This window comes from Indicator indicator, chromosome 15 (assembly GCF_027791375.1).
Source record: "Indicator indicator isolate 239-I01 chromosome 15, UM_Iind_1.1, whole genome shotgun sequence".
In the NCBI taxonomy this organism is placed as follows: Eukaryota; Metazoa; Chordata; class Aves; order Piciformes; family Indicatoridae; genus Indicator; species Indicator indicator.
The window spans coordinates 11,959,543-11,981,179 of record NC_072024.1 but is presented as its reverse complement, the minus strand read 5'-3'; the positions used below and the strand labels follow the sequence as shown (position 1 = coordinate 11,981,179).

The 21,637-nt window shown below is 45.0% G+C and overlaps 1 protein-coding gene across 1 annotated transcript; it reads left to right on the top strand.

Moving 5' to 3' along the window:
- Positions 1–8,559: 8,559 nt before the first annotated feature.
- Positions 8,560–21,494, top strand: CFAP100 (cilia and flagella associated protein 100). The gene is made up of 15 exons (XM_054387605.1): positions 8,560–8,626; positions 9,025–9,111; positions 9,368–9,474; positions 11,053–11,245; positions 11,878–11,945; positions 12,609–12,772; positions 13,370–13,450; positions 14,046–14,195; positions 15,684–15,732; positions 16,314–16,453; positions 17,261–17,348; positions 17,379–17,414; positions 17,832–18,034; positions 20,359–20,452; positions 21,381–21,494. Exons 1-15 carry the CDS (start codon positions 8,560–8,562, stop codon positions 21,492–21,494), a joined length of 1,641 nt encoding a protein of 546 aa, XP_054243580.1.
- The last annotated feature ends 143 nt before the right edge of the window (positions 21,495–21,637 follow it).

The following is a 21,637-nucleotide window of genomic DNA, read 5'->3' as shown; positions in this document are numbered from 1 at the left end:
CAGATCTGCAAGAAAATGAGTCAGGGAAAATCTTAAATATCCAAATCTGTCCCTTAAGCCTCTGTAGATCTACTGCCTAAATTCATCTCCCTCTCTGGCAGTCTCTTTAGAAACCAAATATGAGGCTCATTCAGTGCAAGCAGGGAGTGAGACATGACAATAGTTACACTCAAGGAGGTCAGAAAACCCAAAAGGGGTTAAGGGATATGTACCAAGAAAACAGAGAGGAGTTACTATGGGCTGCTGTCTTTGCTGCACTTGGTCCACTGGAAGCCAGAGCATGTTTTGTTTAGGTGAGCAGAAAAGCTTCACAGGACAAATCTCAATGATGAGATTTTGATGGGCTTGGTGAGCCCACTGAGGAAGCCAGACCTGGCTCTGGTGGAGTGTGAGGAAACTTGGGGATGCAGGAATGAAGTAACAGGAGCCTGGGGGTGGTGTGTGAGTGAAGCAACAGGAAAGGACCAGGGCTTGTAGTTGTACTGAGGGACACTGCCTATAAGAGGGGACTGGAGCAGGAAGAGCAGGGAACAGTGGAAGAGCCTCGTTACTCGAACGACGCCTTTGTCTCATCTCTTAGGGAGGATTTGGAGACCAGGACAAGACTGAGGAACTGCCAATCTGGAACAGACCAGTGGTGCCTGCAGTCAAGTACCCGGCTCCCAGCAGAGGCCAAATTTGGATGCTTTAGAGGAAAATCTTCGATAGCATCCCAGTTCCAGGAAGAGTGCAACGCGTCAAGTGTTTGCTCATGTTAGGAGAGCTACAGAGCCCTAGCAGGGCAGACAGGCTATTTATAAGCATATCAGATGTCAGCTGAGCTCTTCTGCACTTTCTATAGATCATACATCAAGTCTGATGAGAAGGCACAGAGGCTGAGGGGAATGGGTGAACACAGGTTAACAAGGATGAGTCCTCTTGATACAATACCTATGGGGAAGAACAGCAGCTGGCCCTGTGCCTAGCACTGCTTACAAGGCCTCTGAAAGCTAAGCAAGATCACTTTACTAACAACACCATGAGAAGGAAGGATTGAGAATGCTGGTTGTGATGATGGTGCTGCATTACTAGACAGAGAATTGTTTGCTCCTGAAAGAAAAGGATCCAAACCTATTCATAGATATTTCATTATGCTCTCTTCTAAGGACATGCTGCACCTAGAAGAACAGTTAAGTCAGCTACAGGGTTAACTCTTTATCTCTTCAAACCTACCACAATAGAGCTAGACTACAGATTTAAGCACAAAGGATGATAGTGTTCCAATTAATGTTCCAGCTAGCATCTGCTCTTTTTAATTAGTTGAAGTCTGGATTTGTCTGGAGACAGAACTGCTGAGCAGAAGTGTGCTGGCTTCTTTTCTGCTTAGTTGGCCATTCTGATCTCTCCTGGCCTTTGGAAACATCTCCATTTCACAGAGGCCAGAGCCTGTTGTGCATTGATACTTGGTTCATGCCCACAGGCTGTGTATACATTTCACTACAAGTGGCTTCAAATCTGACACAAAGATATTTTACAGATGTTCTCTCCCTTCCACAGACACCAATCTGTGCATTGCTTCACCTATTAGCAACTCGGTTCTGTTCTGCAAACAGGCATCACCACAGAGCAGATGCAGGTGGATGCAGAGGGTTTCCCAGAACCTGTTAACCTTCCTGTTTTGCTGGAAGCTTGCTGATCCTTCACCTCACCCTTTGTAACAAGACCTTTAAGGATCTGTGTGTTTCGATTACACACAGATGAATAATTTACAAGCCACGTCTGTTGCAATAAACAAGTCCTGCTCTGTCCAAGCACTTCATGGCGTGTCTTAAATTTCCCTCACTTTGCTAAAAGCTCCACCACTTAAGCAGCATTAAAAAAAAACTTTAAAAGAGGAGATGATGAGGGAAGAGCAGGGTAGCATATCAGATCAGCAAACAGCACTCACAGCAAGTATTTCTCTTATCTCCAGCAGGGCATTGACCTGTCGTACAAACTCCAGGTAGGAAAGCCACAGGCAAAGCAATCTCAGATGTACTATTTACCTAAGAGGAGATATTTCAATGGAAAACAAGCTACAGGACCTGCTGATATCCTGATGGGGACAACGGTGGGCATTCACACAGGTGCAGGCAAAGGAATAGGGACAGGATGTGGAAACTTTCTAGCATTTCCAACTAAAAAAGCCCTCACTGCATGAGGAGCATGCTCGTGCTGTCTGTGGTTGCAGCTAAACAGACCTGAGAAGTTGTGGTTTTGGGGCTTGTCTTACTAAAGACTCATTGTGCAGCATCACCAGAATGCCTCAGTGCTCCATACTTAAAATAGAGATACAAATAGGTGGGTCTTGTAAAAAAGCAGCCAGGCTGGCACCAAACATTCCTGAACCATTGCAGCTGGTACTCAGTGATGCCTCATTCTCTGGCAAGGGGAGCTGGATCCCATGAGCTACCCTGGGGATATGAGCCACACTTTTGGCTCATAGATAATAGTTTTTGTACAAGCTTCTTTGGAGAAGATAGACAGGACTGAAACAGCTCAGGAACAAAGTGAATAACAGGGTTGTTTTTATCTTTAACCCATTTTACATGAGCAGAAAGAATTTGGAGCCAAGGGCTCTCTTTTGCAGCTCTTAAAAATCAGCATGATCCATACCTTTATGAATCCTTTTTGGTCTGTCCATACACCCCTATTGAAGGAAATTCGTGTGCAGGGCTTGCAGCATCAGCCTGTTTTACCACCACAAAGCTGCAGTTTCATTATCTCCCTAAGCCAACCACAGCACAAGCTCTCACTGAAAGAGGCAATGCCACCTCCCCCCAGCCCATATGTCCCTCTTCCTCAAGCCATCACAGTGATCATAATAGAAAGGATCTTTTTTTCCTTCAGGCAGAGTATTTTTCAGCTGGATCAGTTCCCATGCAGTCACAGCAGCTGTAGCTTTGCCACAAAGCAAGAGCCAGGAAAAGGCTGGAACTGTGCCCTAAGAGCTTAATGCACAATCATAAAGTTTCAACCTCAGGTTCCTGGGACATTTGTCCCTGCAAATAGCATGGATTTATAGCCCTGGTTAGGAAAGTCTCCTTGGCTGCAGCTTTGTGGCTTTCTTTACAATGGGCAAAATGCAAACTCTTAGGTCCCAAAAGTACTGAGCTCTAAGAGAAATCTGGAGCCAGTTACAGTTTTCAGTTTGGGATCAGGTCTAAATGGTTATTCAGAACTGGCCTTGAAATTGCAGCCATATCATTTATTTACATCCTTACCAGAGAAAACCAGTGGAGCCACCCCACTGTGCCCAAGATCAGTCTCCCAGATCTCACCCTCCATTACCTGGAGAGTTTGTGAAATCTCCCTCCTTAGGGATTTTCAAAACATCCAGGCAAGGCCGAAAAAAAGTCATACCAGCCTGATGTGATTTTGAAGTTAGCCCAGCTTTGAGCAGGAGGTTGGGCTAGAGACCTCCACGTGCCCCTTCCAAACGGTATGATTCTGTGATCCCACCATCTTCTGCTGTATTTCTATCAGGCTCTGCTGTACCACCACCACTTCAGTGATCAACAAGCAGTCCCTGCACTGATCCAGAACCCCAGGAGCCTGAGTCAACTGACTCTTCATGGTGTTGGCTGCATTAGCTCAGAGCTAGAGCAAAGCACAATGCTTGTCTGTGTGCAGTATCTGAGGAGGGCACTGCTGACAGTCACCACAAGAAGGACTCCTTGCCACCACAGCACACACTGGAGTAAGCTTTGCATTGCAGAAGAAACTCACCCAGATCTGGCAAGGATCCCAGGATGAAGATTGCAGAACATTTTCTCTTCTTTTCAGCAGGAAGGAGTCTGCATTCTCAGCAAGAACGAATGTGAAATACAAATTACTGAGAACTTGCTGCTTTTTGTCCAAGTCATTACACAGCAACCATGTGTACCCACTGTGAAAGGACAGATGACAGGGGCTGTCTTGCCATTTCCATGCGGCACTTCAGAGATTTTAGCAGCTTTCATCCACTAGATTGAAATCAGATCAGTTGAAAGAATACCACAAAATTTGTTTTGGATGAGACAGCCCAAGGATACACTGGGAGCTGGGGATCAGTGGTAGGACACACAACTTGGGTGAATTCTGCTCTGTTGGCCTGCTTGCAATGATGAGAGTTAAGACCACAGGTTTTCTTGCAGAGCCCACGTCTGACTTCTCCTTCAACCCACAGGATGGGCCATGGTTCCTTGGTGCTCATCAAGCCTAGAGACCTCATCTATAAGGTAAAATGAGCATGGAGAAGCAAGAGCGGGAACTGTGCGTCACTGAGCCAACTTCTCAGCCCTGGCAATACAAGGTTGCTGCCATCTGGTGGTTGGCTCTGGTCATGCAATGGTTCCAGGACACGTTTTTCCCGCTGGGAGGTGTTGCGTTGAAATAAAACCTTGCCTGGGAGTAAGCTCCGGCTGGATGGAGCAGGGTGGAAATAGCAGTGCCAGTGGTTAGAACACATGAGGCTATGGCACTTGAAAGTCACAGCTTTGCTTTTCACAGGAGGTCTACTGATTGCCTTCTGCACTATGTGCTCACCCTTGTTTGGGATGGCTGCACTCCAAGCTATAGTAATCTTTCTACTGTCACGCCCTCACTTCCTTGTGCTCTATAGCCTAAGGAGACAGGAGACATCCCAGTTGGTGTCAAGAGGCCCTGTATTTGCTGTGCAGCAGTCAATGAATGTGGCCATTCAGCCTCTGGTGCTGGAAAGGGAGAAGATCTGCAGGGAAGCAGACCTGCTGGGATTGGGTGGGATGGATATGGTCTCCAGTACTGTTCCTTTGGCATCTTTCATTGAGCTGTGGTGATGATGCAGGGTATTTGTACTGTGAATGAAGCACAAATGGAGGAGAACCACATGGTCATTTTCTGCTCCATTCAGCTTCCCTACAGAGCTTGGCAGCATGCACAGACCTTGCGTGAAATGTACAAGCAGACACATATTCTCCATGGGATCTCCATAACCATCTTGAAGCTGCTTCCCCACCGTGCAGAGGAAAGGCAGAAGAACTGTGTCCCAAAGAAACCCACCAGCAGAAAAACTTCTCTTTGACAGCTCACCAGAGACCATATTGAAGGAGCAGAGCTCTTGCAGGCAGTGTCTTGCAAACACTTACTTAAGGATCCCTCCTCTTTCCTTGTGTTTAACTCTGGGAACAGGTTCTGACTTGTCCTTCTCCCTCCTGGGATGCTCCAGGTTCTGCAGCCACACAATTTACTGGGACACACAGGAACAAGAGTCCAAGAGAAAGAAAAAAACTGCCAATCCATTTAGTCTTTCTGTAGTATTTGCTGGTTCTTTACAGGCTTTGGTGCATTTTGTGGCTCATGGTACAGAAACCTAAGTGAAATGCTTAAATGAGCCCCCTTGAGAAGATTCCAGGCAATGGGGAGATGAGTGCTCAGCGACTGAGGCAGCATCTTGAGTACATGGGGTTTCCCCTAATGATAAGACTACAAAGGAACATTTATTTATCTAGATACTTATTCAGCTTTCATCTCTGGCAGCATTTCTCAATCAGCTGTTTCAAATTGTTTTGCCAAGACTAATTAACACTCACAGTACCTCTGTGGTAGCATTCCCACACCACAAACTGGGTGACTGAATGGAGAGGACAAGTAACCTCTTCAGGAAAGAAATGAAGGGAGCAAAGACATAACAATATCCTGAAATCACCATCCCATATCCTACCAAAAATATCCCCTACAAAGCCCTGGAAGCACAGATATCCTGTGGGAAACAGAAGCAGCAGTCTGCTACTCTCACCCTGCCAACTGCCTGTCCTGCTCAGCTGTGCATTGAGGAAGCACTGTCCAGACATTTAATAATCCCCAAAATTGTGGTTCCTTCAAGTGACATGACAGAACTCAAAAACCCCAAAGAGCTGCACAGCCTCTGCCACTGGGCAGATTTTCCCCATGATGTTGCACATGCTATTTATTCCTTTCATTAACCAAGTTAATGGTGGCTAAGAATAGACCCCAGATGTCCTTCTGGCCTTAAAAACTTTTTGCCCTCGAGGAAAGGCAAAGCCTAAGTGGCTTATGGCATGTCTGGGACATAAACAACGGACCAAAGCTATGAAGAGCTTAACATTTCCAAGAATTCACAAAACACATATCTGCCTTTAAATAATCTCTCTTTCATTTGGGGGAAATAAGTGTTTATCAAGGATAGCACAGAGCAGAGCAATGGATATATAAATGCATCATTCACTGGCATAGAGATTATGCCACACAGAGCCAAAACTGTTCAAAGGCATTCATTTTTTTATCTATTTCTGTGATGTTACTACTGCAACAAATCCACAAATCTGTAATAAACTGGTATTTCTGGACAAAATAACATTTGCTATCATGCCTTTAGAAAAATGCATCTGAAGTGCAATTTATTCTTGAATTATTTTTTGGTAATGGAAATCCTTCTGTAGTCTTATTTTTTTATACCTACTCCCCAATACATTTGGGAAATTTCCCCAAACATACTAAATTTAAATAGCACTACATTTTTCTGCATCACTGCTAAAAATCAAAGCATTCATCTGCAGAATAAAGAGAAATTTCTTCCTGTCTAAGCATTTTCCTTCTGTTGCCTGAATCCAGTCTCTTGATAATCAGCAATTACAGAAAAGAGCTTTAACAATCAAATGGGAGCTTGCACTTGGAGAAAATCATGCTATTTATTGCACAAGTTACTCAGATGGAGAAAGCTGTTTGGAAACCTCTTGGTAAACGACAGGAAGTGCTGTTCCAGAAAGCTGAAACTGTGTTAATAGAGAGCTGAAAGAGCCTGGAGAAGAGCACGATCCATGGGAAACTGGTTTGGTCTTCTCAGAAAGAGGGTACAGTGATTATGGGGATTTGAGTATCTACCAATGTGTCCATGTGGCACCCAGGGAAGGGGTTTTGCAAAGCCTCCCGTGGTGGCTGGGCTCTGAGAGGCCCCATCCGGCTCACCCCAACTCCACTGGGGTAGGGATACTTGTCCTGGCTGCAGGAGCCCCAGGCGTAACGCCCCGGCTCCCCCGTGTGCGGCTGCCTGGCAGCGGGTTTCCATGGCAATGCAAACAAGAGACGGGCGAAAGCCCAGAGCTGAGCCGAGCTGCGGAGCAGCCATGTCTAGGACCACATCCGGATCTACTTGAGACCGCTGCGGAGAGCAGCCCGGAGTAGCTTTCTTTTCGGTGAGAAACCGAAACCCAAAGAGGTGAGGGCAATCACAACAGTTTCTTTTCCGTTTTCAGCTTCAGAGTCTGTCCCACTCGGTGGCGGTGCTGGCAGGTGTCACACACACGTGTGTCACACACGCTAACCCTCTCCTTCCCTGGGGATGAGTGGGGGTGACTCTGTTGGGAAACGGGACACGTCTGTCACTGGAAGAGTTGCACTGTAGCTCAGAACTTGGAGTGGTTTCCCAGCGAGGGTAGCAAGCGTTCGCTGCAGGCAATGAGAAATCATTTAAGTGTATAAAACACACACTCATCCAGCACCCTGGGAGCACGGTGGATGGATGTGATTGCATTATTTTTCAGAACTGTGCCTGTTTATTTTGGCATAGTTGTGTTTTTTTCGTGGTTTTTTTTTTTCTGTGCTGCAAAAACACTGAATAAATTTTTCAGTAAATGAAAGCCATGAATGCCTTATCTGTTGGTTCACATACTGCTGGCCACTGGTACGTAGCTACTGAAACATAAAAATGTCAGAGGCAGTGCAATATATGGCAAATGATTCCAGCAGTGAAGTAATTTATTTGCATTATTGACTTTAATAATTGTAATTAGCACAACTAGCGCTTCTCTGGCTTTTAGCATCATTCCCAAAGTGATGTGCAAACACTCCATTAAAAAAAAAAAATTGATAAAATGAATATTTATAAGGTAGTCTTAGAAACATATTCCAATACTTAATACATAAGTTATGTCAGAGAGACATGAAACCTAAGCAACCGGTCAAGGAGGCTTTTGGAAAAGGGGTTTTGAGAATTGGAAAGGAGAGAGAAAAACATCTGGGATGAATTCAGCCTAAATTCCACCTCAGCCTCTGTATCTCAGCAACAGTGAAAGCCTGACACCTCCAAAGAATAAGACACTAATTGGGCAGCTGCAGAAACACAGCCAATAGGAAACACAAAGCACCAAGGACGTAGATGGAAATTAGGCCAGATGACTTTAGCTCTAAATACATAAAAACTGGAGGCAATTCATAGCAAAAAATGATGCTCTAAAATAGCCTTAAAAGTAGTGCAAGCGGAAGGGGATATTTTCTGCTGAGTCTTATACCAGTGCAGGTCAGGAATGGTCCCAAGCAGCTGAATTGCATCGATTGAACTACTACCTCACTGGAGGTGCTGCCTTTGTTGATAGCTTTAACAATGGTCTATCTATTCTTTTTAAGTGAGATCATTACAATTATGTCTCTTCCCCTAGGACCTATAGCAAAGACTACAAAAAGAGACTGGATTCAGAGGGGAAAAAAAAAAAAAAACAAACCCAGCAAATAACCTTCAACGTTTTGGCAGCCTAAAATAAAAATAACAGAGCTCTCTACAGCATGTCTGTGCTGCCCAACAATCATTCAGCCTTATCTCAAGAAACCCATGATGCCAAAGCAATTAGTGGTAAGAGCTTTAGGGAGTAAAAATGTTTCTTGTGAGCCTGTGATAGGAGGATGAAAATGTATGGGTGTGGATCACAAGTGGAGATGCTGGAGGAACAAAAGGCAAGGGATTTGAGTGGCTTCTTATCTCCAGATTGTTTCATCTTTGCTTTACCATCAGTGTGTGTGTAAGGAGGACTGTGCTTTACACAGCTTTTACATAAGCCAGGGATGAACATCTTTCTTTGGGGGTCAGAATACAAATAGTTTCCAGTTTACTGAAGCTTTAATTCCCATGGACACAAAAGCCTCAGTGGTTAAGATTCAGAGAGCCCCTAAGCCCAGCACTGCTGTAAAACCTACTATACCAGTTAGTGGCAGGTCACCTGATTGACTTTTTTATGATTTTCCTTGGGCCAGGGTCAAAGATGCCATCTGCACATACAGAGCCAACACCTGGAAGTTCCTCTTCCAAAACTGGGATGGAAACTCAGCTTTCGCTGTCAGGTAAGGTCATGATGCTCTGGCAGGAGAGGTCTGTATTCAATACTCTCCTGTGTCTGATCAGATAAGATGGGTAAAATAGCTCCAGAGTTACAAAAATCCTTGTCTGAAACCCTGAGTTGATCAGCAGATATGGTTAAGTGACAAACAATACAGAAGACTCACACTGAGCAGAGTCCCTTTGCACTGGGTCTTGATATACTGCCACATCTCCCACATCTTTATTCACTTTTTGCAGAAAGCCCAAAAAAGGATGAAGAAAAACCAAAAGAGGACGAAGAAAACCCAATGAAAAATCCATTTACAGTTCCTTCAGATATTAATATTTTCTCAATAAGAGACAAGGAAAGAAGAAAGGCTAAGGCGGTATGTACAGATGCAAAAAATCAGTGCATGAGAGAAAGAATAGCTGCCAAATTCAGTTGAGACTTCTCCCAAGTCCACTGAAGTCAAGGATGAGAAATTACAAAAGCAGATCTGAGCACAGGCTTGCTGGTTGCCAGTGAAAGCTCTGGATGTTGTCACTTTGCTTGCTTACAACAAGGTAGATTTAGCACTCGTTGCTGTTCCTGGAGAAGATACCTGCCAGTGCTGTTAGCACTGATTTCAGCATAAAGCTTTGGTGAAAGACCTTTTGCTTTCCAATGAAACAGGGTTGGCTTTCTGCTTGGGAATCATAGAATGGTCTGGGTTGGAAGGGACCTCCGAAGGTCATCTAGTCCCACCCCCACTGCAGTACGCAGGGAAGCTGTATTACAATGTTTGATGTGACCTTCTTCTGAACCACCAATTAAATGAATGCCTAGGAAGATAGAAAACATGGGTTTCATGGATTTCTCTCCATATAGATTCGGAATTGCAACCCATAAGACCAGAAAGCTGTACTTTCCTTAGAACATACAATCCAAAGGGAAAGGGAAGTGATGGAGAGGTTGTCACACCTCTGAGAGGTCTTATTGTTGCACATGGTTGCAGAAGCCTGGCAGTAGGATGGAAGCAAGAGGTCTCTGTTTCTAAATCACAAAAGGAAGGCTGCAAATAACCTTGAACAAGTCTCCTCCCCACCTTCCACTAATGACTGGTATAGTCTGGTTTTTGCTTGGGTTGAAGGTCACCATATATATATGGGGAAGAGCCTAGGAAGAAGTGCATTAAGGATGTCTCCTGAGAGATGCCACCAGCCTAACCCATGGCCAAACCATGCAGACAGCAATGAATTACACTTCAGCTGATGTGAAAGTACTGAGCATGAACCACCTTTTGTCCTCCAGAAAGCTCTGGAGCAGGTTTGAATAGATCCTCTCAATCTGAACTTGAATGTTCCCATGCCTTTATGAAAGCTGGGCTGAGCTGGTATTGAGCATGGGCTGCCTTGTGGTTTCCTTTTACTAGGAGACTTGAAGACTGAATTTCTGAAATTTTTCATTTTCTCCCAGGAATAATCCAGGAAGGAAAAATTAGGACGACAAGTAGGTACAAACTGGCACAGCTGGTGGCTGGATGCAGAATACAAATCCTGTTAGGAACAAGTTCTTTACCATGAGGGCAGTGGAACACTGGGACAGGTCACCCAGTGAGGTAGTTAAGGCCCCATTCCTGAAGATACTCAAGGTGAGGCTCAACAAGACTCTGGGCAACCTGATCTAGTTGAGTATGTCCCTACTTACTGCAGAGGGGGTTGGACTAAATGACCTCTAGAGGTCCCTTCCAACCCAAACCATTCTATGATTCCACAAAACTTATGAGAACAAATGCTAAGAAATGAAGAGTTCCAGTTGCCTCAAGACAATATCATTGGGACCAGTCAGATAAACCAGGCAGACATGAACCAGCAGAGTGTTAGTAGCCTGCAAATTTCAAGCCTGTCAATAACCACTCATGTCTTTAAAAACCACAGCAAACAAAGCAACTGATCGAACTGTCCACATAACTGACTTCTCATAGGAACGTGAAAGAATGAAGACCATGAAAATCCACGAGAAAATGACTTACTCCACTAAAGCCAAAGCAATGCAAACTGGGTTGAAGAAGGCTCTGCAAAAGGAGGAGGAAGAGGAGGCCAAAAAACAGGCAACAGATGACGAGAGATGGAAAATACTTCAAAAGAGTCTTTCGGGGAAGCTACGCATTAAAAACGGTAGGGAACAGTAACTATCTTAGTAGTGCTGCTGCTCAGCTGAGTAATAGCCTAAAGCAAAAATCAAAAAGGGGATGGGAGTAGCAGTTAGCTCCATCTATCTTTGGTGAGCTCTTGTAGACACAAAGGTTATATGCTGCATCTTGCCAAGCTCTGTGTGGCTGAACTAGCTTATCTCATGCCCTTGCATATGAAGCATGTGTCACCCTCACTGCAGTAGCCTGGGTTCCACCATCCCCTGTGGCTTTCACAATAGCTGGCAGCTCTTGGAATCGTCTGGGAGTCAGCTGAGAGTTTGCAGGATTGTGTGTCACAGAGACACACAAGCTGACTTTAAAGTATATTGAGTGGCTGTGGGCATAAATCTTCTGCCTCTAACATAAGAAGTAGCTTTGCCATTTATGTTTAGAGGACATCAGCCTTTGTAAAGACCAGATTCTCCATGCCACTTGATCTAGTTTCACTCCACGAAAGCCCATGCAGAACTGATCCCAAGCAAGGTCTAAACTGTAATAATCATAGCTGCCTCTAGCACCAACCACATCCATGCTCACAGCAGCCTACATATTTACTGGGTTTTACCTTGGCCATATTTCCTCTCTAATCTGATCATCTTTCTATCCTTTTTCCAGATTACCCATTACAAAAAACAACCTTCCGTGACTACATAAATGACAAAAGAGAGATATTTTACCTTGAGGTACTTGGCTTTAAGAATGTTACTTTCTGTTCATTTGATTATTCCTCTCTGTGTTGTTTTGGTTTGTATTTTTTCCCCTGAGATCCATTGCCTAGAGACCATCCCAAGGAGGCACATATCAGACCTCATGAACTAATTGTCCGGGTGCTGTGTTAAAGACACTCAGAATCCACAGTCCAGCAACTGGCAAACAAGAAAGAAAGGAATGTAGGTGATTTCCACCATCCACTAGCATCCATGCAACTATTCCATTTGTGAGCTGCACAGATATGTTGACCACCTGGCTCCTGCTGTCCTACACATAAACTATAGCTGGGAGCCATTCTGAACACAAAACAAGGCAGCTGTGCTAGAATACCCCCATTATTCACCTCTATTTCTGTGCTGTAACACAAATGAATCAATCTTTGTCAGCCAGGAGTTCATACAGTGCTGGGACTTCTGGATTCTGTTTTTAATTTCACTGCTTATTTGCTAGGTTACTTCTGAAATACCTCCTGGAAAATATGTACCTATTTTGTACTAAGACACATACTTTGGTTTGAAATCCTTAGCCTCTCCTCCTTCCCTTATGGAAATAAGTTAACCAACAAAAAAGTTAAACCAATGTATCTTTAAAATCAACCAGCCAGTGTGACTGTGTTGCTTTGGGGTTCATTTCAGTATGCCATGGCAGTAATGCGAGATAAGATGCAAAAGATGGACAGCATAGCAGAGAAAGAGGAAAGAAGGCTGAAAAAGGCTCAAAGAGAAATGGAGAAGGATGCTGCCACGTTTTATGAGTTCCAGAAGGAGAAAGTGAAACAGTATTCTCAAGCCATAAAAAGGTGATGGAAGTCGAGGGAACCATCCCCATGCTCTTTTGTGCTGGGTCCGAGAGAGCTTTGCTTGACCTCCTTGCAGGGTTTTGGCTAGCAAATGGTCTGATTTGGCCCAGAGTTACAGTCCTGGTGGCACTTACTCCCCACACTTTCAATGCAAACAAGGAAGGAGAGCATTGACTGAGAAACCCCCTCATTGCAAAAGCCCCTGCTTTGGCTGCAGCAAGGAACCTGCTGTTGACCTTACCTCTTCCATTCTTCTCACAACACCCTTATGAGAGGGAAATGCTTCTGCCCAACCCTTCAGATAAGGAACAGTGACCTGCATGAAGCAAACTGAGCACTTTGGCCCATTGCAAGGGCAGAGCAGCAACTGATGCCCAGCAGCAGCCAAATTAAGAAGGCCTTAACTTGGAAGCTACACTGGGACCCCATGCTCTCTCTGCCAAGGCAAGCAGGGTCTTCAGGCAGGAGGCAAGCATCACCTGGGATACATCTATAAGAGATTTCTAGTGCTCCCCCCACATCATCTTCTCTGTTTTATGTGCACTTCAACTCACTACCCCACTGACTGTTTGCTTATGTTTATGTATTCTTCCCTAGTACCAGAAAAGAAATTGCAGCGCAGGCAGAGAAAACAAGAGAAATCCAGGAAATCAACTCCCAAATAGAGGATGTCAAAAGGTAACAGTTGCACACTATTCATGGCCAGCTTTTAACAGTTCCTACAGCCTTGTACCCTCACAGCCCTCAGGATAAAAGGGAGGCAAGGGAAAACATTTCTAGAAATGTTCAATTTTCAGAGTCAGAATGTTTCAGCTTTTGTTTTCCAGATGCTGGCTTTGTTTCTAAAACAACTCAGCTAGTATTTTAATGATTTTTTTTTTTTAAGTATAAATATTCCAAACCCAGAACTAAATGCCTAGTCTCAGATTAAAACCCAAACAAAACTAAGTAACGCATTTTAATGGTGACCTGGGGAAAGGGAAAAATAAATACATTATAATGCAAGATTTTTCATTCATTTTCGAGTAACGATTCCCAAATTAGCAAGCCCAGTGTCATAGCAAGGATGTGGCCACAAAGACGTGAGCAGACACCTTCCATATGAGGAACCACGGCACGCAGGGCAGGTTCCTCTTGTCTTTGCATGTCCATGAAGACATGTGGTCTCATGTCCTTTCTCTGGGTGAAGCTGAGTATCAAGAGTTGGAAAAAGCCTATTCAAACAGGGGCTTTCCTGACCCCTAGCAAACCTTGTGCACTTCTCTCAACCCAGTGATATACTCAGAATGAAGAACACTCTGCGGGAGTACAAGCTGTGCAGGGACTTCCTCTACGAACTATCTCCGAAAGAGTGGCAGGAGAAGCATGTCAAAAAGGGCACAAAGGGGAAATATTTGAACACATTTCTATCAACAGGAGACCTGTAAGTACAAGCCAATGCAAACAACAGACTTCAGTGCTGTAGAGAGCACTCAGCTGACTGGGAGTCAATACAGAGGGAACATACTCCTCACCTTCACTCCTCACCTTCACTGTGAGCTTACTGAGATCTGGGTCTTGTTGGAACAAATCAAAATACCAGTAGAAAGGCATCAGGTGTGCAAGTCAGTACCTATGTACCTACTCCAAGAGAGCTCCATCCTCCAATCCTCTGTTGAACACCTTACCCAAAGAATTCGGGTGTTGAGGTAACCCCAGGAGGGTTACCTTGGGCATTTGTCCTGGAGCAAAGCTTATCTGTGGCTTTGTGGCTGTGATACTGGTTTCCACTGTTGGCCACAGCCACCATGGGACTTGTTGCCTGTTGTTTTGCCATTAATACAGGTCCAAGGTCACTGTAGGTCCATGCTGCATTGACTGTCTACTTTCAGTAAGAGCTTTCAGACAGTGTATGGTGGAATGCAGGCAGAGTAACTGCAGTAATAGGTAGGATCAGGCTGAGAAGAGGAAGAGCTTCTTGAGGCAAAGAAAGCAATTGCCTTGGAAAGCAAACTGTGAGTGGCTAGTGGGTCTCCTAAGGCCACAACCTTGACTATCAGTAGAGCTTGATGTCACTGCTTGCAGGGCCATTTCCTCTGCCTCCACTCAGAATGTTGCACCTGCCAGGTTCTACTAAGCAGGGCTGCCACATGCCACTCTTTGTGAAGCCACTGCAAATACTGGGCTGCTGCCACATGGCAGGAGTGGTGGAGACATTGGTGAGGCTGGTACTAAGATAATAAAAACAGAGGTTTTTCAGCCTTCCATGGCACTGGGTCACAAGTGCAATAAAGGTGATGAGCAGACTCTGCTGCCAACAGCAATCAGGCACCTCTTGCCTCGCTCTTCAGCTCTTGTGCTGGCTTGTCCCTGGGGCTGAGAAGAAAGAGGCTGAACTGCTGATTAATGGCAGTAGGCTGTGCAAAGGAAGAAACTCAGAAACACCCTACAGACTCCCATGGTGGCTACAGCATGTTGCTTAGGAGCAGTACCACATCCTGCACAGAGCACAAGGCTTTCTCTACACTTGCTGTGCTGCTGCCTGAGCCTTTGCAATAAGGTTCTTACCTCTGCCTTCTCATTGCCCAAGAGCCAAAGCCTCCCATTGACTTTAAAGGCGTTTGGATCAACACTCTTAGTTCAAGCTCATGCGTCATGTCCTGACCCTGCTTGCCAGCAGTGCCTGGAGCAGCTCAAAAGGCAACTTGCTTGTGGACAGACATAGCTCCTGCCCTGCATGTTTGTGTGACCTCTAGCTCCTGTGACCCCCAAACAGCCCACAGCCACGGGGGACCAAATGTGTGACTGTGCAAAGAAAGGACTGTTCAGGAGCAAAGAGCAACAGCAAACAACAGTGTTTGTGATTCACTAACAAGGTCTCCTTTGAGCTGTCATTTCTCTAAGGGCTTGATACACAAAATGCTTTTTACAGATTTTCATTGGAGGATTCAGAAAGCGAAACCAGCTCGGATGAAGATGAGGTCAGAAGGCTTGTGTTAAAATATTTACACTTTCTGATTGTTCTATGTCATTTATTGACTATTTATTTACTAATTTCTCTCACCTTCTAACCATTCATCATGGTATTGAGAAGTTACTGTAGCCACTAATTACAAATGTATACTTACACATTCATAAATGTTCATCTCTTAGCAACACATCTGATAAATACCTTGGGTTAATTTTCATCCTCCACTTTTCAAAAACCATTATCTCAAAGCTTGCCATCCCCTCAGTGTGATATAATACCATATAATGGGAGATTTTGAAATTAGTGAAGTCATTGGTTTCTGTCTGAAATGAAAAGTTTCCCATTCACAGGTGTTTGCAACACTTTTTTCTCCTCAAAATGCAGCTTGGTTTGGGGATGAGCTACTGAGGCAGCATAAAACTGTGCACAAAGCAAGAAAGTGGGAGACAGAACATATATGGGCAGGCATAGACCTCTCTATGTGGGAGAGCCTTTGAGCAGCCAGGGCTGGTGCAGACCAACCTCCATATAGTACAACAGAAAAAAGCTAGAGGAAGGCAAAAGCTCAATGCCATGTGTTTCCCACTCTAGGCCCCCAAGTTGTATTTTACTGATCCCCAACAAGTGCTGTCTGTTTTAACGGAGATGGAGGAAAAGATCTTGTCCTTCATGCAGAATTCCCAGGATACCAAGACAACCGTGGACAAGCTCATCATTGAATATGAAAACAAGTTAAGTATGATCCTGGGACTATTGGGAAGGGGTCCCTGTGGGCCAGCTTTCAAACATAAGTGACTCCCTCTTCCCCCTACTAGCACCTCAACATCAGGCTGCGTGTGATGCTGTTCACACAGCACACAGCAAAGAGTCTCTTTCTCATGCCTTAGAGCCCAGCTGCAGCACATTCAACTCACCAGCTTGTGAGCTGCTAGGAAAGAATTCCATCTATGTCATTTAGGAGATCAGACCTGAGTTTGGGACTAGGTCCTTAGTCCTCAAGGCACAGGCTGGAGAACTGATGCATTTAACGTCCTGGAGTGGTTGTAAGACAGAAGTATTGTGTAATTCTCATGAAGAAAGATCAAAGGAAGGCTTAAAACATGTCCTGGAGTGATCCAAACCATCACCAAGAGTAGAGTCACTGCAAACTCTAGAAGAAGCCAGCAGGGAAGCCAAGGGTAATTGCAATGTAACGTTTCCATGGGAGGTAGACACACATTCCCATCTACAGGGTAGCTTATCCCCTTATGAGAGTTTTCAAAGGTAATCTACTTCCCTCATTGACTTACTAAAAAAACTTGACTGTTTAGCTATGCTACTTCTCTCTCCCCCACACCAGCACAACAAACGTTATTCCAGAAAAATCCCAAATTCCCTTTGCTCTCAGAGCTGCGGTGCAAGGTCTCCAGAAACGGCATGAAGTGTTACCTCCATCTGCCGGCAGCAGGAGGGACCGTCCCAGCCTGCAAAGCAGCTGTGGAGTCATGACGTCTTTCAGAAATGCCCGTTCAAAACACCTCCTTTCTCTTCTGGCTTAGGGAGAAGAAGTTTGCAGAGCTGAAACAGCAGGTAGACACCTTCAAATCCTCCATGGCCAAGCAAGAAGAGAAAATAGCAGATCTGAAGGTTAAAGCTCACCTCTTTTCCCCTGAAGAGCACAAAGCTGATGAGCAGGTATATCCTGAGAGCAAGGCAAGGCAGGGTTAGCATACATAAATACACCTTCTGCACCAGTCATATCCATCTGGGAAAAAGGAAAAAAAAAAAAAAAAGGCAGACAATGGGTTGCACGGGGGAAGGGTCAGCACTGTTTCCCAGCACTGGAGCTACAGCTAGGGCAGGTCTGGGGCACTGCTGAGGCAGTAAGCTGTGACAAATGTGTCTGCTTCCATGCAGCTGCTACAAGGTGGGACTGGGGTGTGCAGAGGCAGCCAGGTAGCTTCAACGTATCACATGCCACAGCAAAGTTATGGAGACCAAGACAAAAATGGCTGAATTCTATCCATCCCAGCCATCTATCGCAGCCATTGGTGCTAAGCAAACTGGGAAACAAGCTTTTATTGGGCAGAACCCAGCAGTGGCTCTCACCACATTTCCTCTCATCTGTAGGACAAAATGCTTGAAAGCCTTGAGAAGAAGGTGCGGGAGGTTTATAGTCACTGCACTGGAGAAAGTGGAGCAGACCTGCAGATAGAGCAGATGCTGATGGTGATAGAAAAACAGCTCTATGATTCACTGGACAAACTGGAGAGAGTCTCACCAGCAAAGTTAAAACCACTTCTGAAAGCCAAACAGAAGGAATGGAGGCTAAGGTAAAACAAAAACCTCTTCTGGAAACAGGGCCACTGTTTTTAAATGTTGAGAGCCAAAATCAAAGCCACTGAAAAAGTCAACTTTGTCAGATCAGCCCAGGAAACTCCAAGCCCATGTGACCATTTTACATCTGTAAGGCTTTCACATTCACAGCACTTGTACCTCCTGATTAGGGAGCAGCAGCCCACAACTACCTTAGGAAAGATCTGGAAGCTACTTTAGAAAAGGGCAAAATCTGGAAGAATAAATAAAAAAATAATTTTAAAAAGCAAACAAACCAACCCAGATTCAGTTGCTTGAATTATCATTTTAAGAAACCAAATTGCAGTAACGATACTTCAGCTGATTAAATAGATCAGTACAGAGGAGTAATACTCTAACACACTCAAAGTCTGACATGCCCTTGATATTTTGTCAGGCTTCAATAGGTACATAAGGGCACCTGTCAGCAGTGTCAGCTTTCACTTGTTTCTTCTACAAACCTCTTAAGTTTAACTCGTATTATTAAATAGTAACCAATCAACACAATAAATTTGGGGTCTGAGATGAGGCACATTCCTTTTGGCTCAGTTATACACATGAAATTTCCCCTCAAATAGCAAAGATGTGATCGTACCTGGCCATCCTCAGGTGAATCAGAGCCAGCAGACTAAAAGGGTATAAAGCCAGAACGGTGACATTTCCCCCCTGCTTACTCTCTTTCTCTGCATCTTTCTTCACTTTTGTAGTAGAAAGGGTGTGATACTTTATCCTGATGTGCTGTGAATGGCTTTTTCACTCCTAACTTACAAAAGAAGTAAGACTCTACTCTGGGGATGAAGGAGAAGAATCATAGAATGGTTTGGGTTGGAAGGGACCTCCACAGGTCATCTAGTCCAACCCCTCCTGCAGTAAGCAGGGGCATCCTCCACTAGAAAAGGTTGCCCAGAGTCCTGTCGAGCCTCACCTTGAATATCTCCAAGGATATGGGGCCTCAACTACCTCTCTGGGCAACCTGTTTCAGTACTCAACCACCCTTTATAGTAAAATACATCCTCCTAACATCCAACCTAAATCTACTATTCTTTAATTTAAAACCATTGCCCCTGGTCCTATCACTGCAGGCCTTTGTAAACAGTCCCTTTCCAGCCTTCTTGGAGGCCCCCTTCAGATAGTGGAAGGCCACTGTTAGGTCTCCCCAGAGTTGTCTCTTCTCCAGGCTGAAACCCAGCTCCCTCAGCTTGTCCTCATAGGAGAGGTGTTCCAGCCCCTTGATCATTTTCATGGCCCTCCTCTGGATCCACTCCATCAGGTCCATCTCCTTGCATTGAGGGCACCAGAGCTGGACACAGTACTCCAGGTGAGATCTTACCAGAGCAGAGTAAGAGTCATAGAATCAGTCAGGGTTGGAAGGGACCACAAGGATCATCCAGTTCCAACCCCCCTGCCATGGGCAGGGACACCTCACACTAGATCAGGCTGGCCAGAGCCTCATCCAGCCTGGCCTCAACCACCTCCCTGGACAACCCATTCCAGGCTCTCACCACTCTCATGGTGAAGAACTTCTTCCTCATGTCCAGTCTGAATCTCCCCACTTCCAGCTTTATTCCATTTCCCTCTAGTCTCATCACTACCTGATATCCTAAAAAGTCCTTCCCCAGCTTTCTTGTAGGCCCCCTTCAGATACTGGAAGAAGTCAGAAAGGAATCTGGCCACCACAAATTAAAAAATGAAACAACCAAACAAAAACTACCTTTGAAAAACATTGACAGTTTTCCTGAATAAGATTAGGAATTCATTTCCTATCCACTGCAGTGTTCCATAGCTTCAGCCCACTTCTGTTCCAGTGCTTCATTTCCACAGGGAATTGGAGCCAGATTAACTGCACCAGCCTGTGCCCAGTCAGGCAGAGTGGCTCCATGGATGTAACCCCCTCCTACTCACATCTGTATGTTACAGACTTTGTTGCACTGGTGAGAAGTTAACATGCAGTAAGCACCACTCACCCACAAAGCTGGTGAGCATCCTGGTGAACTGTAGAGCATGTCACCTGCTGAAGGTGGTACAGAGTATGTCTGTCACAGAGAACAACCATCTGATGTCTCCATTTGGAAAGCTTGACATGCTTTTTCCACCTCTCACATGAGGAAGAGGGGGAATCAACTGCAACGTTTCCCTCCTACCACCTTCACAGCAACAAACCCCTGTGCTCTGGTGCTCTTACACTTAGATGTAAAATGAAAAGCAAAATGTAATGTTAGATGTTGATGCTGTATGTCAAAAGCATACTTGGTATAGCTGCATCACTGCATTTGATCCATCCTTTCTTCACTCCCTTCAAAAGGCTCAGAGAGGAAAAGCTGAGACAACAGAAGCAGCAGGAAGAGGAAAGACTGAAAAAGATCCTGGAAAAATCACTGTCAGCTGTAAAAATAACAGTAAGTGCAGGAATCCAGAGGAACACCTCACCCTAACAGCCCACTTTGGAAAAGCTGGGGGTACTTGAACTCCAAGTGTTCAAGGGAAAAGTGTTACTAGGAGCCACCATAGCTGGGCAGGGATGACACCCAGATTCAGGTGTAGCCCAATTTACAGGACTGATGCAGGATCCCAGCAGCTGCTGGGAAATCAGTTATGCTGCAAGTTATTCCAGTTCAGTGTCCTTCCATTGTCCCTCCCCCTCCTTGTCTGAACCACATGCCCCCCTCCATTATTTGCCAATTTTCTCAGAAAGCTCATTTCATCTTGTTCACTGGGCAATATGAAAACAAAAAGGTATGAACAAAAAACAGCAAATGAGAAATGGGGTAGCAAGGCCTTAGGTCAGCTCAGCCATGCCCTCAAAACCCATCCCTTTTTGGCATGTTTTACATTACAGCAAACTGAGCTTTGGCCCCTCAGGAGGCACAGGGCAGAGCTACAGGTCATGGCTCCTGCAACACATTTCACAGGTCCACACAACAGTGAGGACATTGCAGTTCTCAGTCACACACCAAGGTGGTGACATCACTGGCAATTGAGAACAGGCACCATGAGTCCCTACCCCTTTACCCAAGATAAGAAGGTTCTGCAGGCTCCCTCAGGTATTTCTTCCAACTTCCCTTTTTCTTGAGATAGTACAAATAAGGCTGTAGTTAGAAACCAGCTGCAGATGCAGCAGTATGTTGTAGATGAAGCACAAGAACATGCAGAGCCTGCAAGTGCTTGACACTCATTTTCTAATAGGACAGGCACACTCAACAGACACTGAAACCTGTCTAGAAAACACATGGCAAGGGACCATGGCCTCCTGCAGCTTTACCTCAGTAGGTTCAGACATGCTACTCCTAAACAGCACTGATGCATATACCTCTTCTTCCTCTGCAGACTGGTAAGAGGACAATGTTCCGTTCCAAACTACCTGCCCTGAAGAAGCAGCAAAAGCAAAACCAAGAACAAATGGAGAAGGAAAAGGAAGAACAACTCTACTATTTTACCTGATAGGACCCCATAACCACAGCACTTAAGAGCTGATGCTACTCTAGACCACGTTTTTCACAGATCTACATTCTCTTAGTCTCTGTTCAGCTGATTAACTTCACAGTCCCATGAAATTCCCTTCTCCTACCCTAAGACTCCAGGTC

Coding starts and splice junctions, on each gene's coding strand:
- CFAP100 (XM_054387605.1), top strand. CDS start 8,560: ATGTCTGTGCTGCCCAACAATCATTCAGCCTTATCTCAAGAAACCCAT. Junction 9,475..11,052: donor AAAGAAGAAAGGCTAAGGCG/GTATGTACAGAT, acceptor GACTTCTCATAG/GAACGTGAAAGAATGAAGAC. Junction 15,733..16,313: donor CCAGCTCGGATGAAGATGAG/GTCAGAAGGCTT, acceptor TTCCCACTCTAG/GCCCCCAAGTTGTATTTTAC.